Source organism: Microcaecilia unicolor, chromosome 11 (genome assembly GCF_901765095.1).
Source record: "Microcaecilia unicolor chromosome 11, aMicUni1.1, whole genome shotgun sequence".
In the NCBI taxonomy this organism is placed as follows: Eukaryota; Metazoa; Chordata; class Amphibia; order Gymnophiona; family Siphonopidae; genus Microcaecilia; species Microcaecilia unicolor.
Window position 1 is genome coordinate 171,530,524 of NC_044041.1, and position 18,847 is coordinate 171,549,370.

The following is an 18,847-nucleotide window of genomic DNA, read 5'->3' on the forward strand; positions in this document are numbered from 1 at the left end:
GTAATTAACTAATTTTTCCTTCCATTACATCCCAAGGATCAGTCCAGACAAATGGGATGTACAAAAGCAATCCTTAAGAGGGGTGTGAAGAAGCAGTGTGTTTTAAGCCTATAAATTGTATTAGATATTTTCCTATTTTAATTATGTCCTGAAGTGTATTTCTCCTATTTGGCCAGCAGGTGGTGTTTCTTTGCTGTAAAGCTGTTATAGGGAACTGAATGTTCTTTTTCTTTAACACAAGGAGGAAGCAAGCAGCAGAATACTTTCAAATCTTGTTGACTGGGCTCTGATTGGCCCAGGAGTTCATTTCCTTTACAGTGTACTGATTTTGCCCCAGTCTTAGCCAGGAAGAAAGAGAGACAGATCTCTTTGCTGAACCTCAGCGAATTATATGTCCTGACCTTCCCAGGTATTGTTTAGACCATATATAGAGGCTTATTTTCAAAGCACTTAGCCTCCCAAAGTTCCATAGAAACATATGGAACTTAGCCTCCCAAAGTGCTTTGAAAATATGCCTCATAGTGTTATAATTGATCCATATTTCAGTTACCTGCTATTGTTTGCCAATTGCACATTTTTGTCCACTGTTCCAAGTTCTGAGAATAAACGCAATTGTTTGTTTGCCCTGTTTGTCTGGACTGATAAAGCATCCTGGTAGTTTGTGTTGGGTCTGAGAGTGCTTTCTGGGAACTGTGGGAACCACTGGGAGTGTGGCTCTAGCAACCTAGAAATCACTGGGGATAATTTGAGAGCAGGAGACTCGTCCAGAGGTGGTTGTGACCCAGTCGGTGGGAGGAAGGTGCTAGTGTAGAGCACAAGTGGCAGGTGCAGGCTCATCTGAGCTGTGCTGGGGGTGGGTGGCTGGGATTTCGTGACAAATGGCTTATAGACTTCTCTTTTAGGAAGATATCCAAACCTTTTTTAAATCCCGCTAAGCTAACTGCTTTTACCACATTCTTTGGCAATGAATTCCAGAGTTTAATTACTCATTAAGTGAAGAAATATTTTCTCTGATTTATTTAAATTTAGTACTTTGTAGCTTCATTGCGTGCCCTCTAGTCCTAGTACTTTTGGAAAGAGTAAACAAGCAATTCACGTCTACCCGTTCCACTCCACTCATTATTTTATAGATCTCTATCATATCTCCGCTCAGCCATCTTTTCTCCAAGCTCACAAGCCCTAGCTGCTTCAGCCTTTCCTCATAGGGAGGTCGTCCTATCTCTTTTAATGTTTTCATCGCCTTTTTCTATACCTTTTCTAATTCCATTGTATTTTTTTGAGATAAGGTGATCAGAATTGTACACAGTATTCAATGTGTGGTTGCACCATGGAGCGATACAAAGGCATTATAACATCCTCATTTTTGTTTTCCATTCCTTTTCTAATAATACCTAACATTCTATTTGCTTTCTTTGCTGCTGCTGCACACTGGCCAGTGGGTTTCAACGCATCATCAACGATGATACCTAAATCCTTTTCCTGGTCGGTGACTCCTAATGTAGAACCTTGCATCATGTAGCTATAATTCGGATTCCTCTTTCCCACTCACATGCCTCACTTTCCACTTGCTCTCATTAAACATCATCTGCCATTTGGATGCCCAGTCTCCAAGTCTCGTAAGGTCCTCTTGCAATTTTTCACAATCCTCTTGCGATTTAACAACTTTGAATAACTTTGTGTCATCAGCAAATTTAATTACCTCACTAGTTATTTCCCTATCTAGATAATTTATAAATATGTTAAAAAGCAGTGGTCCCAGCACAGATCCCTGTGGAACCCCACTATCAACCCTTCTCCACTGAGAATACTGACCATTTAATCCTACTTTCTGTTTTCTTTTAACCAGTTTTTAATCCACAGTAGAACACTACCTCCTATCCCATGAATTTCTAGTTTCATCTGGACCATTTTGCCCGGCACCGATGTCAGGCTCACAGGTCTTCACAGTAAAGACTGAATCAAATCATTTAGTCTTTCCACTATGGCCTTGTCCTTGAGGGAAAATTAGGTTCTTACCTTGGTAATTTTCTTTCCTTTAGTCATAGCAGATGAATCCATTATGAGTGGATTGTGTCTATCAACCAGCAGGGGGAGATAGAGAGCACTGAAAAACCATAGTGCCTCATGGCCAGCTAGCTCCATCTGCCTCTTCAGTATTTGAAGCTTCCAAAGCAGTGTTACATCACAAAGCATAATAACATGAACTTTCCTCAAAGCGGATGAACGCCCCAAAACTGGAGCTATAACTCAAAGGAGGGAATTAACTCATCCTCCTGGAGGGAATGAACTCATCCTCCTGTAACTGAACAGAAATCCTGAAGACTGTTTTCCAACTTCTCCCAATGAGGGAACATATCTACAGAAAAAACTGAACATAAAAGTAACATGAATCACATAATGAACCACTGAGGGAGGGCTCATGGATTCATCTGCTATGACTAAAGGAAAGAAAATTATCAAGGTAAGAACCTAATTTTCCCTTCCTTGTCATCAAGCAGATGAATCCATTATGAGTGGGATGTATCAAAGCAATCCCTAGTGAATTTTATGCGGGGAGACTACCCCATAGAGCCCCCCTGGTTTGCTGGTTAACAACCCACATATCAGGGAGGCTTCCTAGAAGGCTGATCCTAACCATCTGAAGGCTATCAATGACTATCTGACTCTTGTGTTAGTGGGGAAAAATATAAGCACATGCCCATACCCTTTTCTACCCCAGGGATTAATTACCACTTTAAGTATTGTATAAGAAAGAAATAGGAAAGATAGATTGCAAAGATATATTTATTATTTCTTACCAAAGTGATACAAGGCAATCAGGAGCATCAATCTGACCGACAGCATCTCTGGATAGCATCTGGGACTTCTCTAACCACACCCAGATTTGCTGCCACTTTTATACCCTTCTGGCTGTATTCAAACCAATGGTTTTCCATTGACTTTAATGTTAAAGGTTGTATACCCAAAACTTGCTTGACCACAAGGACGCTCACAGGAAAGACTCCCTCCCCTCTTGGACAGCTACTTCTCCTTTTTACTTCACTATTTTACTTGTACCTGGCATTATCTTCACAAAAACAAGTTTCTTTCTCTAACTCAGATACAGAACTAAGGGAATCCATTTTGTAGCTGGGTTCCATTTTGTTTTCAAATTCCTTGACCAACCTTTTCCAATTTAGATTATTTAGGCCTCAATCTGGGCTAAAAACTAGGCCATGCTTTTCCAGCAAGCTCCTAGCCATGCTAGCCATCAGATTTTGACTTGGCCAGAGTTTCTAATAGCCTGGGCTCTAAGGTTTGACCTTCCCACCCTTCCAGTGGGGGCATCTAGCTGTACCATATCTCTACACTAGATAGGGTGGGAACAAGACACACCACGCACCAGCACTTGTGCTCCAAAATGCGCATCTCTCTTGGCATCCACATCCAGCTTGTAATGTCGGGCAAAAGAGAGCTTTGAAGCCCAAGTAGCTGCACTACATATCTCTTGAAGAGAGAGTGCTCCAGTTTCAGCCCAAGAAGAGGAAATCACTCTTGTGGAATGTGCCTTAAAGGCTTCAGGCGGAGGCCGGCCAGATAGCAGATATGCTGAAAAGATAGCTTCTTTGAGCCAACAGGCTATAGTGGCCTTAGACGCTGGAGACCCTCTGCGCGGACCTGACAAAAGAACAAAAAGATGGTCAGAGGTCCTGAAGGCATTGGACATGCGCAGATATTGCAACAGAGACCTTCGCACAACCAGAAGGTGCAACTGCCCGTAGGCTTCTGGAAACTCCTCTTTAGAAAAGGAGGGCAGGAAAATAGGCTGGTTTAGGTGAAACGCTGAAACCACCTTAGGCATGAAGGAAGGCACCGTACGTACCATTACTCCGGACTCTGAGAATTGCAGAAATGAGTCTCTACAGGACAGCACCTGGAGCTCAGATACCCATCTCGCCGATGTCACGGCCACCAAAAAGACCGTCTTCAAGGTCACATCCTTCTCCGAGGCCCGCCTAAGCGGCTCGAAGGGCGAACACTGAAGGGCCTTTAAAACTAACCCCAGGTTCCAGGCCGGACACGGAGCCCGCACGGGAGGATGGAGCCGAAGCACCCCTCTAAGAAACCGTGTCACATTCGGGCAAGCAGCCAGAGAGAGGCCAGCGACCTTCTCTCGAAAACATGCTAAGGCCACTTGAACACGCAGGGAATTATAGGCCAAGCCTTTTTGTAAACCATCCTGCAAAAAGTCAAGTTTCGACGAGACAGAAGCCCGCATGGGTGTTATTGCTTTAGAAGCACACCAAGCCTCAAATTGGCACCAAATCCTGGCATAAGCCACGGAAGTGGAACACTTGCGGGCCTGTAGGAGAGTGGAAATGACTTTACTGGAATACCTCTTGTCTCTCAATTGCGCCCTTTCAATAGCCATGCAGTAAAACCAAAGCGTCAGGCGTCCTCCATGGTCACCGGGCCCTGTGACAACAGGTTCGGTACCAGAGGTAATGGCAGGGGATCCTCTACCAGCATCCGCTGGAGGTTCGCATACCACAGCCTCCTGGGCCAATCCGGGGCAATGAGAACCACCTCTCCATGATGTAGCAGAATCCACAGGAAAACTCGCCCGATTAAGGGCCACGGAGGGAACACATACAGGAGGCCCTGAGGCCAGGGTTGAGCCAAGGCATCCAACCCTGCCGAACGCGGATCTCTCCGTCTGCTGTAGAAGCACTGGACTTTGGCATTTGTGCTTGATGCCATAAGATCCATTACTGGCTTTCCCCATTTGGCACATATCTGCAGGAATACTTCGTCTGCAAGTTCCCACTCCGCTGGGTCGATTTGATTCCTGCTCAGATAATCGGCTTGCATGTTGCTCTGTCCTGCAATATGAGCTGCTGACAGAAACTGCAGATGAAGCTCAGCCCAGTGGCAAATCTGCGCGGCCTGCACTGCTAGTGCCATGCACTGAGTGCCTCCTTGGCGATTTATGTAGGCCACTGCTGTCGTGTTGTCCGACAGAACTCTGACAGCCAATCCTTCCAGGGTCAATTGAAAGGCCAGAAACGCCTGAAAGATCGCTTTCAACTCCAAGCGATTGATGGACCACTCCGACTCCTCATGTGTCCAGAGACCCTGGGCATGCCTTCCCCAGCAATGTGCACCCCAGCCTTTGAGGCTGGCATCTGTTACCACCAGGCACCAATCTGGGAGTGCTAGCGGCATTCCGCGCCGCATCATGCTGTCTGAGAGCCACCACTCCATACTGAGCCGGGCCGCAGGGAGCCACTTGAGTCTGCATTGATAATCCTGAGATATTGGAGACCATCGTTGAAGCAGGGAACACTGCAGAGGTCTCAGGTGCGCTCTCGCCCAAGGCATCACTTCCAAAGTGGCCATCATCGACCCCAACAGCTGGCTATGTCCCAAGCTCACGGGCGAGGCATCCTCAGGAGCAGACGGACCTGGTTCTGAAGCTTGCACCGCCTTTGCTCGGGTAGGAAAACCATCCCCGAGGCTGTGTCGAACCGGACCCCCAAATATTCTAGAGATTGAGAGGGGGTCAGGTGACTTTTGGCTACATTGACGACCCAGCCCAGAGATTGCAGTACTGAGACCACTCTGGCTGTAACCTGATGACTCTCTTCTGCAGAGTCTACTCTGATGAGCCAGTTGTCTAGGTACGGGTGAGAAAAGCACCATTACCTTGGAAAAGGTTCGTGGAGCTGTGGCGAGGCCAAAAGGCAAGGCCCGAAACTGGAAATGTTTTCCCATCACCACAAAACGCAGAAACCTCTGGTGCGGGGCCAAATTGGTATGTGCAAGTAAGCTTCTTTCAGGTCCAGAGACGTGAGGAACTCTCCTGGCTGTACCACCGCTATGACGGAGCGCAGGGTTTCCATGTGAAAATGCCGCACGTTCAGAGACTTGTTGACTTCTTTTAAGTCTAGTGTAAGCTCCTCCCCCACTCCTGGGTTACCAAATTTATTCAGATGTAGGTTCCCAATGTAGTCTGGACCGGGTGGCACAAACACACCAGGAGTGAAGGAGATACAAAAAAAAAAAAAAAACTAGTGAAAAGTAGAATTGATTAAAAATTACTTTATTTATAACCTTTGTTTTAAACTCAGTAATTCAGTATTTATAACTTGCTCACTAGCTGATGGTAATAAATTCACAAATTGCTCTATTCACAACAACATCGTAACACTTAAACTTCTATGGTTAAATTTTCTAGTGCACCTTTGTTTCTATTGCTTATTGACTTTTACAAGTTTTAGCAACAGTAACTATTGACATTTGTTTCTTTGTTTCTTTCCCCAGATCCCAGGTAAGTATGTTGTGTTTTCATTTAGCAATGAACAACTTAGCTCTGTCTTTTGTTCCCAGCTGCAACTCTCTTTCTTGCGTGGGGGCCCAGTATCTCAGCAGCTGTAAGAGCACTCCAGCGCCTCCCTCTTCTTCTCTCAGCAGCTGTGCAGACGCTCCAACTCTTCTCTCCTCTTTTCTCTACACCTTTCTCTTAATAAAAATAATTGAAGGCAAAACCCTCTCTTCTTACTCTCTGTTAATTCTCACCTTTCTGTGGTAAGGACTTTAACAAACACTGGGGCGCTCTAACTATTTGAAATAAATTTAACAAAATTCCCCTACCATACAAATACTATCTTCACTTAAGCACCCTACGCTCTCAGAAGCTGGTTCGTAGCACATTCATTCTGTCATGATTGACATCTTTTCTCTTTATAATTTTGCTCTCTCAGTATTCCATTCCCCTCTCCTCGCACATTCACTTTTAAAACCAGACTCACCTAGCTAATTTCCCATTTAAACCCCCTCTCTCTCTGTCAATCACCAGTCATTAGCATCTTACACTTTCAATAACCTTTGTCTAGATTTGAATTGTTAAACCTTCAAATAGTGCTCTGATTCTCTTCTCAGGAGCCACTGCCACACACATCCACTCACTATTGCACATCAACCGCTTCAACCCTTCTCCTCTGCTGACCAGCAAGCTGTTTCCCAGACAACAGAATCTCAGCTCTCAGCACATTCTAAGGACTGCACTGCTGGCAACAACGGAACTCTGAGACCACTCAGGCAATTGTATTTATTTTTTAAAAATTCATTTTAACCCCTTAGGGTTACACTAGGATAGGCCAAAAGGACCCTCCTTTTCGCGGCACCACAAAGTAAATGGAGTAACAGCCAGAGCCGCATTTGGCGGGAGGCACAGGAGAAACCGCCCCTATGTGAATCAAGCCTTGCAAGGTCTCCTCTACCGCCACCCGTTTGGCGGCAGAACCGCATCGGGACTCCACAAACACGTCTCTTATCGGGGCATTGAATTCTATTCTGTAGCCTTCTCCGATCAGGTCCAAGTCCCACTGATCTGAGGAAATCTTGGTCCACTCCTCGAGAAAGAGGGAAAGTCATCCTCCTATCACAGGAATTGAGGAGGGGGCCGGAGCACCATCATTGAGAAGGTCACCCTTGAACTCCAGGTCTTGAGCCTGCTGCTGCGGAACGTTTGTTCGAGCAAAAGGAGTTCCTCTGCTGAAAACGGGCACGCGAAGTGAACCCAGCAGAACGCCCCGGGCGGTACCTTCTAGCTTCACGGAAGCGAGGTCTGTAAGAGGAGGGAACCGCCTGACCCTTGGAAGAAGACTGTGGCCTATCCTCGGGTAAGCGCTGGGGTTTGGCATCCCCCAGGCCTTTTACAATTTCCTCCAACTCCTCACCAAACAGGAGAAGGCCTTGAAAGGGCAACTTCACCAACCTTTGCTTAGAGGCCATGTCAGCTGCCCAATGCCATAGCCACAGAAGACGGCGAGCTGCCACCGTTACAGCCATCTGTTTAGCCAAAGCTCTGACCAGATCATAAAGGGCGTCAGCCAAAAATGACAAGGCCGACTCCATCCACGGTGCCACCTCTGTAAGGGGCTCCGCTCCATCTCCGGGCTCTTCCACTGCCAGTTGTAACCAAGCCAGGCAGGCTCGGGCAGCGTAGCAGCTGCATGCAGACGCCCATAAGGAAAGGCCTGAAATTTCAATGGACTGTTTCTTAGCTGCCTCCAGGTGACGGTCCTGCATGTCCTTCAGGGCAACTCCTCCTTCTACTGGGAGGGTAGTTTTCTTTGTCACAGCCGTTACAAGGGCATCCACTTTAGGCACTGCTAGGCGCACCAAATGCTCCTCATTTAGAGGGTATAATTGCCCCATAGCCCTGGCAATCTTCAAAGGCCCCTCGGGGTCAGCTCATTGAGCCGTGATAAGCTCTTGGATGGAGTCATGCAAAGGAAAGGCTCGAGCAGGCTTCTTAGTACTTGCCATCCTCGGATTACCGGAGGAGGTCTCAGTACTCCCAGGGACTTCTATAGATAGGACCTGCAAGGCATCAGTAATAAGCACTGGCAGCTCATAGCGGTGGAAAATCCTCACCTTGGAAGGATCATCTGGATCTGGTGGCAATCCTGCACCTTCTTCTGGCTCTCCAGACCACGAAGGCCTGCCAGACCCCTCAGAGTCCTCACATCCCAACCACGGGGGGGGGGGGGGGGGGGGGGGGAGGGAGGGGGTGCGCCACTCTCTGAAGGGGAATCCACCCTTCTGCGCTTGTCTTGCGGCCATCTGTCAGGGGAAAACGTGCCTGACGGTAATCCAAGGCCAGACTCCACTGGAGGGGATGCAGAAAGCAGGGCCGCAGGGGATCCCTGCGGAAGAGCTCTTTTTAACATGTATGCAGAAATAAAACAAACTCAGGGGAGAATGGCTCACCCTGGCCTCCCGGTTCCAGTCCGGGGGAAACAGCTCTTTTATTAGCCTCCACACGAGGCCCCCCTCCAGGCTCAAACCCCTCTGCCTTAGCAGGGGTCACGCCATGCTGATCCAAAATGGCGCCCGCTGCCAGCTCCACGGAGCGGGAAGGAACATCGCTCGCCATGCTCAGGCCGGCTCTACAGTCTGAAAAGCACGCCTTACAGCCCCGCTGCAGATTTGCGCTTGCCACAAACGGAACAGCGCTTAACTTTCTCAGCAGCCATCGCCAAAAGCAGCGGAAATTCAAAATGTTGGATTCGTGCCAAAATCGTCCCGAATGTGGGCCCTCCCTGGAGGAGCTACAAAATGCTCTTACCTCACCAGACCGAGTCTCTGAGCGCCAGTCACGCTGCACAATTAACCTCTTTTCTGGGATCGCAGCGACAAAGCGCGACACAACTTTTTTTTTTTTTTTACGCTGTGAGGAAAGTTTGAGACAACAGCGAAAGAGGCAAATTTCCAACTCTGGAGGATTAGTAGCGTGGGAAAGGCAGGGAAAGGGCGAACCTATGTGCCTGCATCCACAGCGTGGGCAAAGACAGGGACAGGGCTTGCCTATTTGTCTACTTCCACATCGGGGGCTGGGTAAGGCAGGGAAAGGGCTAAACTATTTGCCTTTAAAGTGGGCACCATCAGCCACAACACCCCTGCTACAACTGGCAAAAGCACAGGAGCCACCCCAGGCAGATTTTCTGAAGGAGCTTGAACAAGCTGCAACCACCCTGCTGGGGAGATAGAGAATACTGAAGAGGCAGATGGAGCTAGCTGGCCATGAGGCACTATGGTTTTTCAGTATCTCCCCCTGCTGGTTGATGGACACAACCCACTCGTAATGGATTCATATGCTTGATGACAAGGAGTGCCCCTTTTAGTACTTGGTGATCTAATGGTCCCACTGATTCCCTCATAAACTTTCTGTTTCTTTCTTTTTTTTTTTTTAATTATTTATTAAAATTTTCCAATACATCACAACTTAAAGTGAATATGAAATCGGCATTATTTAACATTAGGAAGCAAAAATAATAAGTTTATATCTTTACAGTCCGCTTGTCCACAAGTTAAAGAAATTTGATTCCAAGATTAAGGAAATTAAAAAAAAAAAAAAAAGAAAGAAAGAAAGAAAAAAAATACAAAAAATTAACAATCAATAGATGCTTCCTCTGGTTCAGACCCCAGCCTGCTGATTAGGGATGGTTTACTATATTCAAATCATCTCTTGCATCAATAAACTCTCAACTGTTTTGGGTCTACAAACTGAAAATGTTTACCCTCAAGCATCACATTACAAAAACAAGGAAATCGCAAGACAAAATTTGCTCCCAAAGCCACCACCCTGGGGCGAAGTTCCAAAAAGGCCCTTCATCTCATCTGTGTAGGCCATGAGAGATCTGGAAAGATACGGACCTTTGAGCCCAAAAACAGATTTTCTAAATGTCTCAACGAAAGCCGTAGTATGGCATTCCTATCAGGCTCCAGCGCAAAAGTGACAAGCAGAGTTAACCTCTGACTAACTATTTCTAATGAGCTTTCTAGGAATGAGGTAAGATTCATTCCTTCCCCTATTACCGGGGGGGGGGGGGGGGGGGAGGTGTTTCCCACCACCACTCCAGTACTCCCGATGTAATAAGCCCGTGTAATGGGAGGGAGTGAGTCCTTGTCCATTCCTAGGATGTCCACCAAATATTTTTTAACCATCTCCAAGGGAGAAATTAACGGCGATTTGGGAAAATTAAGAAACCTAAGGTTAAGTCTTTTAGTCTGATTTTCCAGGTATTCAAGTCGTTTATGTAGGAAATTATTGTCTTTAACCAGAGCTGTTTCTATAGATCCCATTTCTTGAATTTTGATATCCACATGTTCCAATTTCGGGGTTTGCTGTGCAGTCACTTGTGCTTGAAGCAGGGCAGCCTCAGAAAGAACTTCAATATCAGAAGAATTCTGCTTTAAAGTAGTTTGCATAGAGGTTTGGATATTATAAACCATATCCCATAGTGACTCCAACGTCACAATTGCTGGTCTAATCACTCCACTAGCCACAGGAGGAGATTGAGATAGACTATCAGCACGAGCTAACTTGGAAACAATAGCTTGAGGCAATACCTTTGAAGCCTGTTGTAGTAATGTTTCCCGAAGTTGAGAATCTATCTCCGTTGCTGCAGTCACACCCTCAGACAGGACCAGCTGAGCCACTTCGGCGTCTGTCTCTGTTTGAACAGCCAGCAACTCTCCTTCAGGCTGGAGAGGTGCAATTCGCTCCACAGGGCTCAGGGAAGCCCCGTTTCCACTCTCCATCGACTCCGAAGGGCCGAGAGCTGCAGAGGGGGTCGAAGTTCCCTGAGGACACGGTTGCTGCCTGGGAAATAGCAGGGTTGTTTGTTTCATCGTCGAGGAGGATAAACTTTCTGTTTCTGATATACCTGAAAGTGTCATTATTATAAGTTTTTGTCTCTACATAAGTACAGAAGTATTGCCATACTAGGACAGACCAAAGGTGCATCAAGCCCAGCATTCTGTTTCCAACAGTGGCCAATCCAGGTCACAAATACCCGGCAAGATCCCAAAAAAGTACAAAACATTTTATACTGCTTATCCCAGAAATAGTGGATTTTCCCCAAGTCCATTTAATAACGGTCTATGGACTTTTCCTTTAGGAAGCCGTCCAACCCCTTTTTTAACTCCACTAAGCTAACCGCCTTTACCACATTCTCTGGCAACGAATTCCAGAGTTTAATTACACGTGAAGAAACATTTTCTCCGATTCATTTTAAATTTACTACATTGTAGCTTCATTGCATGCCCCCTAGACTTAGTATTTTTGGAAAGCATAAACAGACGCTTCACATCTACCCGTTCAACTCCACTCATTATTTTATAGACCTCCATCATATCTTCCCTCAGCCGCCTTTTCTCCAGAGCCCTAGCCGCTTTAGCCTTTCCTCATAGGGACGTTGTCCCATCCCCTTTATCATTTTCGCTGCCCTTCTCTGCACCTTTTCTAATTCCACTATATCTTTTTTGAGATGCGGCAACCAGAATTGAACACAATATTCGAGGTGCAGTCGCACCATGGAGCGATACAAAGGCATTACAACATCCTCATTTTTGTTTTCCATTCCTTTCCTAATAATACCTAACATTCTATTTGCTTTCTTAGCCGCAGCAGCACACTGAGCAGAAGGTTTCAATGTATTATCTACGACGACACCTAGATCTCTTTCTTGGTCCGTGACTCCTAACGTGGAATCTTGCATGACGTAGCTATAATTCAGGTTCCTCTTTCCCACATGCATCACTTTGCACTTGCTTACATTAAACGTCTCCGATTTATCAGCTTCGGATACCATTTCTGGCACCGGTATCCCACTCAAATCTTCCTCGGTGAAGACCGAAGCAAAGAATTCATTTAATCTCTCCGCTACGGCTTTGTCTTCCCTGATTGCCCCTTTTACTCCTCGGTCATCTAGCGGTCCATCCGATTCTTTGCCAGCTTCCTGCTTTTAATACACCTAAAAAAATTATACTATCAGGGGCATTTTCGAAAGAGAAGGGTACCCATCTTCCGACGTAAATCGGGAGATGGGCGTCCTTTTCGCAGGGTCGCCCAAATCGGCATAATCGAGAGCCGATTTGGGCGTCCTCAACTGCTTTCCATCGTGGGGATGACCAAAGTTCCCGGGGGCGTGTCGGTAGTGTACTGAAGGCGGAACGGGGGCATGCTTAATAGATGGGCGTCCTCGGTCAATAATGGAAAAAAGAAGGGTGTCCCTAACGAGCACTGGGCTGAAATTTTTTCCAGCCTCTATGCTAGCCTCAAATGTCATACCCAGCTTCATCACAGCAGTGTGCAGGTCCCTGGAGCAGTTTTTAGTGGGTGGAGTGCACTTCAGGCAGGCGGACCCAGGCCCATCCCCCCCTACATGTTACACTTGTGGTGGTAAATGTGAGCCTTCCCAAACCCACCCGAAACCCACTGTACCCAGATGTAGGTGCCCCCCTTCACCCATAAGGGCTATGGTAGTGTTGTACAGTTGTGGGGAGTAGGTTTTGGGGGCCTCAGCACCGAAGGTAAGGGAGCTATGCACCTGGGAACAATTTGTGAAATCCACTGCAGTGCCCCCTAAGGTGCCCGGTTGGTGTCCTGGCATGTGAGGGGGGACCAGTGCACTATGAATGCTGGCTCCTCCCACAACCAAATGCCTTGGATTTGGTCATTTTTGAGATGGGCATCCTTGGTTTCCATTATCGGCGAAAACCAGGGCCGACCATCTCTAAGGTCGACCATCTCAACATTCTCTAAGGTCGACCTAAATGTTGAGATTTGGGCGTCCCCGACCGTATTATCGAAACGAAAGATGGACGCCCATCTTGTTTTGATAATATGGGATGCCCTGCCCCTTTGCGGGGACGTCCTCAGAGATGGGCACCCTTAGAGATGGTCGTCCCCGTTCGATTATGCCCCTCTATGTGTTTTAGCCTCCAATGCAATCTTTTTTTCGGTCCCTCTTAGACTTCCTTATCAGCATTTGACTTGACATTCCTTATGCTGTTTCTTATTATTTTGGTTTTGAACACTGTTACAAAACGATTTCAATGCATCCAGTATTTGCTTTCAATCATCGGGCATAAAAACTCCAATGCAGTCTAATAACTTTAGATCAAGAAATTCAATGACAACTATCAAATAATTGTTCATTAAATTTGAGATACCGTTTGGAGTTTTTATGCCCGATGATTGAAACCAAACACTGGATACATTGAAATCGTTTTGTAACAGTATTCAAAACCAAAGACATCGTGACTTTGGCTTCTGAGGGCTTTTCTCCAAACCTATTTGTTTTGAAACAGTACATGTGCTGTTATGAATGTTTTGTGCCTCTGATGTTATCCCTGGAAATTCAATGCCATGCTATGTGCAGTCTCTGGCATTTAATTTCCAGGTTTATAAAGCAGGCGAAAACATAGCTGGTTAAATTGATAATCAGCATTTAACTGGCTATGGTGAACTGCATAAACATAGAACTGGGTTTTTACGCAATCCTATTTATGCAGTTACCATAGCCAGTTAAATGCTGACTATACGCGCAATTAACCTGCCACATGCTGACTCCACCCCTGGAATGCCACCAAAACAGCTGGTTTGGAGTTGGGTGTTAACCAGACATTTTCAATGAAGGGACGTAGCCAGACAACAGATTTTGGGTGGGCCTAGGCAATAATTGGGTGGGCACCAAGTGTTCTCCCCCCCCCCTCCAAAAAAATTTATCTCAGCTGGCATGCACTGAAAACTGAGCATGCGCAGGTGCCAGTGTTGTGGAGAGTAGCATTTTCGTTACCATCAGGGGGAAATCTTCAGCTGGTGGAGCTTGGGATTCCCATCAGTTACCACTAAACATGTGCTACTGTTGGGTGGGCCTGAGCCATAAATGGGTGGGCCCTGGCCCACCCAAACCCACCTGTGGCTATGCCACTGAAGTACCTCTGAATATGACTGGTTAGTCCCGAACGAGCGATTTAACCAGCCAGTTAAATTGATTTGAATGTCGATCCATAAATATTTACTGGGTTTGTTTCTTGTACATCAATACCTTTTTCCAAAAGAAAGGAAATTGTAGAACTAGGGACTATGATGGGAAACTGCAAGGAGGCAGACTGAGAAGCAATATCAAAAGACATTCCTTTCATGAACAAGGTAATAGATGCGTGGAATGCCCTGCTAGAGGGGATGGCAGAGACAAAAAATGGTGATTGACTTCAAATAAGAGTGGCACATACACAGAGGATCCATGAATAAAGAGGATGGAAATCAGCATTGAGGACTTCGGCTCAAAACAGTAAAATGACTTCACACACATTAATAAGTACCACTTACAGCCTTTATCAAATTACTGGGCAGCTGGATGGTCCATTTTGCTCTTTATCTACTGTCATCTATTATGCTACCAACTGCTGGCAAGTTGGGGAGCAAAAGGTCCAACCAATGAATCAAACCACAGACCTACCACATGCAAGTGCACAGAAGTACCACTGAACTGGCCCCATGATTGTGCTACAGTGAACTGGTACAATCCAAGCACTGCTGGGGTGGTCCAGGGGTGATGTTAGGGTGGACCCAGAAGATATTTTTTTATTAGGATTATTTACCTCCTTTTTGAAGTAATTCATTGATATGTAGGCACTGGTGGCATTCAGCATTGAATATCAAAAGGTCTAATTCAGCCTGCAGCTGTCAGCAGCTTTTTGTGGGCTGAATATTGCCCAGAAAAATTTTTATATCACTTCTCTGAGCAATGAAGCAGTGAACAACAAAAACATTAAAGGAATTTAAAACTAAAGTTACTTAACACAACTACAGAGAAACAGAGTTCTCTAAGCATAGTAATCACACCTTGACCTTTGCTTCTGAAAATAGAAAGGCCTTCACTTTTTTTCCTAAATGCTAGGATGTTTTAACTTCCTGATACACCTCAATGGGAGGAAACCATTTCATGCTTCCAGTAGCAGTATGGAAATGCATCATCCACATACAGCGCTGCGTACGCTTTGTAGCGCTATAGAAATGCTAAACAGTAGTAGTAGTAACTTACACTGTAGGTATCTGCAAGAGAGATCCTTAGCTAGAATGTAACTCCCTGACAGGGGCGTACCACTGCTACCTGCTCAGAAAATATGGTGACTTATTAAAATTCAGCTATAACTGGAAGTATAAGCTTTTTTTTGGTTCAACCGTTGGAAGACAGTGTAATTTGGCCAGAAGTTGTTGAGCACTAGCTTAGAACCACATGTGCTTCAATATTCTGAATTGTTTGAAATACCTTTAGAAATGTCACAGGGGGAAGGTCAGTAAAGGTGCACAGTAATATCTATCACCAGCCATTGTAGATTATGTAAAATAATGGAGAGTTCCCTCAAGCCTTGGAAGAATTAAGGGTACGTAAAAGGCTAGGTTGCAAGATTAAATGAAAGCCGTGAATAAATGCATAAAAGAGTACTTACTGTTGGTTTTCCTGAGCTCTTTTATGAGAAACTGAATCTCCTCTTGAATCCGCTCCTCAATGCTCCTTTTCCCCACTCCAAAGTTTCTCATAGTCTGTAGAGCAAATTTACGAAGCTCCTTCCATTTATCCCCATTAGAGGTCAGGATATCTGGAAGAAGGAAACGGAAAAAATAATTCTAGATACTGAAGCCGCTAGGAAGCATCCAAAAATGTTGGGCTCATTATGTTTTGGCTGTAACAGCCTGTGGTAATCAGAAGGATGACCGCGATCCCTTCATTCCCAGGTATTGTCCAAGTCCTGCTTCTTTTTCTTGCTCATTACATTCTCCACGCATTTTAGCAGTCACAGAGTAAGGCTAGTCATCTAATCTGTTAGATACTGTTCCACTCCCCAGATTCTATGCTCCTTACAAATCTGCACTTTTAACTATTTGAATCCAAAAAAGGAACTTAGCCACTAGTCATGATATTTATGTCCTTGCACTAAAGAAGCTCAGCAGACGGTCCCAACCAGGACTTTATTCTTCTATCCCATTAAAGCGTAGAACACAAAGGGCCCTGTTTACTAAGATGCACTAGCATTTTTAGCATGCGCTTAAATTTGCATGCGCTAAACGCTAGAGATGCCCATATATTCCTATGGGTGTCTGTAGTATAGCTTAGTAAACAGGGCCCCAAAACGTCTACCTAGGGCTGCAGGCCAAATAAAAATTTTAATCGCAATTAATCGCACAATTAAAAAAAATATGAATTGCACAATTAAATGCAGTTTATTTTTTTTATTTTGTATTTATTTATTTATTTCCCACTGCAGCTGCTTGTGACTCTGAGCAAGTCACATAACCCTCCACTGCCCCAGGTACAAAATAAGTACCTGAAAATAATATGTAAACCGATTTGATTGTAACCACAGAAAGGCGGTATATAAAATCCCATCCTCTTTCCCTTCCCTAAAGGACTAATAATATGTATTATTTATTTATTTCAGACTTTTGATATATCACTGCAAGGCCTACACATAGGCATCTGCATGGTTTTCATAAAAAGGGGAAGTAGTGTACAAATCAATAGCTTCTGCCAAAGCTTTTAGTGGTTAAGTGCAGTGGCATTCCTAGGGGGGCTGACACCCGGGGCGGATCGCCGATGCGCCCCGCGCCCCGGGTGCAGCGCCCCCCCCCCCGGTGCAGCAAGACCCCCTCCCCCGGCGAAAGGACACCCCACACACACACTGCCGAAAGAACCTCCCCCCGGGTGCACGCCACTGGGGGGGTGCCACGCGCCGGTCAGCTTCCTTCGTTTCCATGCTCCCTCTGCCCCGGAACAGGTTACTTCCTGTTCCGGGGCAGAAGGAGCATGGAAACGAAGGAAGCTGACCGGCGCACGACACCCCCCCAGTGGCGTGCACCCGGGGCGGACCGCCCCCACCGCCCCCCCCCTTGGTACGCCAACTGCTTAAGTGGTGCTAATAGATGAATTTATGATGCACGTAACTGCACACGCCCAGTTATGGAATTATCATTCACATATGCATAATGTCTATGGGTGAGATGGTTCACAACAAGCATAGAAAAAAACTGGTAGAATAAAACCAGTAAGTTCTGTAGGAAAGAGCTGGGATTGGTCACTCATCTTGTAACTGGTTGTAAAGTTCTGATGGCAGAATGGTTTTATACAGAAAGGCACAACAAGGCTGCATGTCTCATTCACTGGAAATTTTGTAAATATGTTATGCTATGTTATATCAGACTTATCACCCATCAACTCCCTCAAGTTGAGATTCAAGGTGAAATACAATAAACAAAATTACATAAGTACATAAGTAATACCACACTGGGAAAAGACCAAGAGTCCATCGAGCCCAGCATCCTGTCCACGACAGCGGCCAATCCAGGCCAAGGGCACCTGGCAAGCTTCCCAAACGTACAAACATTCTATACATGTTATTCCCGGAATTGTGGATTTTTCCCAATTCCATTTAGTAGCAGTTTATGGACTTGCCTTTAGGAAACCATCTAATCTTTTTTTAAACTCTGCCAAGCTAACCGCCTTCACCAGGAGTGTACAAAAAAAAATCAATTAAAAAATTACTATTAAAAGCAAAAACTACATATTATAAACTAAAATAAACTAAAAACTACTAAACTCAAAACATATGTTTTCAAAGCTTTACAAAGTGAATAATAATACTTCAAACATAATTCTAAAGGAAGATTATTCCATAAACTCACAGCCAGAAATGAAAAAGAGTAGGAAAATAAAGACTTCAGTCTAATAGACTTAACAGATGGAAAAAGTCAGAAGCTGTTGACTGCAATGCTTAGTAGTCATGGTGGAATTTAGAATTATCAATAATTGAGACAATCCATCAGGACAATTATCTTCCAACATTTGAAAAACTAGGCATAATACCTTAAAATGAATCCTAGCCTGTACTGGCAACCAATGCAGCTCCCCCAAAACAGGAGTCACATGGTTGCTGCGGGACTTACAGAAGATAAGTCTAGCAGCTGAGTTTCGAATCAGTTGAATTTTATGAATCAGCCTAGCAGTTACATAGTAACATAGTAAATGACAACTGATAAAGACCTGAACGGTCCATCCAGTCTGCCCAACAAGATAAACTCATTTTACATGGTATGTGATACTTTATATGTATACCCGAGTTCAATCTGTCTCTGCCATTCCCAGTCTGCCCACCGCTGTTCCTGTACTAAGAGTTCTAAAGCGAACATCGAAGCCTCTTAAAATTTACACTCCAGCCCATACACATCCAGCCCAATGTGGGCTTACCGCTCGCTCTTCCAGGACTACCGGCCAACGCGGCTGCCGGTGGTAGTCCCGCCCACAGCACGTGCCATTTCTGGGAGAAAAATAAAGCTCCCGGAAATGGCTTGTGTGGCGGTAACCGGCAGTAATCAGCGCTGCCCGGTTACCGTCGGGTTCGTGTGGGAGCCCTTATCGTCAGTAAGGGCTCCCCACTGCATGGCCATGCGGTAAGAGTTCTCTTACCGCATGGCCATGTATGTCTGGGATCTTTTTACCCGCTGTGGTAC

General features: G+C 45.5%; 1 protein-coding gene and 1 long non-coding RNA gene across 5 annotated transcripts in view; one reads left to right on the top strand and one right to left on the bottom strand.

Moving 5' to 3' along the window:
• Window positions 1-18,847, bottom strand: part of LOC115480696 (cytochrome P450 2F3-like) — a 64,422-nt gene that overhangs the window by 18,288 nt on the left and 27,287 nt on the right. For 3 of the 4 annotated variants that reach the window (XM_030219545.1, XM_030219544.1, XM_030219547.1), the window contains exon 4: window positions 15,793-15,942. The exons of the other annotated variant lie outside the window; for it this stretch is intronic. In XM_030219545.1, the coding sequence (XP_030075405.1) occupies window positions 15,793-15,942 (150 nt within the window). The remainder of the gene's footprint in view (window positions 1-15,792; window positions 15,943-18,847) is intronic. 4 annotated transcript variants of the gene reach the window in all.
• Window positions 11,280-18,564, top strand: LOC115480698. The gene is made up of 3 exons (XR_003943856.1): window positions 11,280-11,290; window positions 11,975-11,977; window positions 18,483-18,564. It is a non-coding gene; the product is annotated as an uncharacterized LOC115480698 (long non-coding RNA).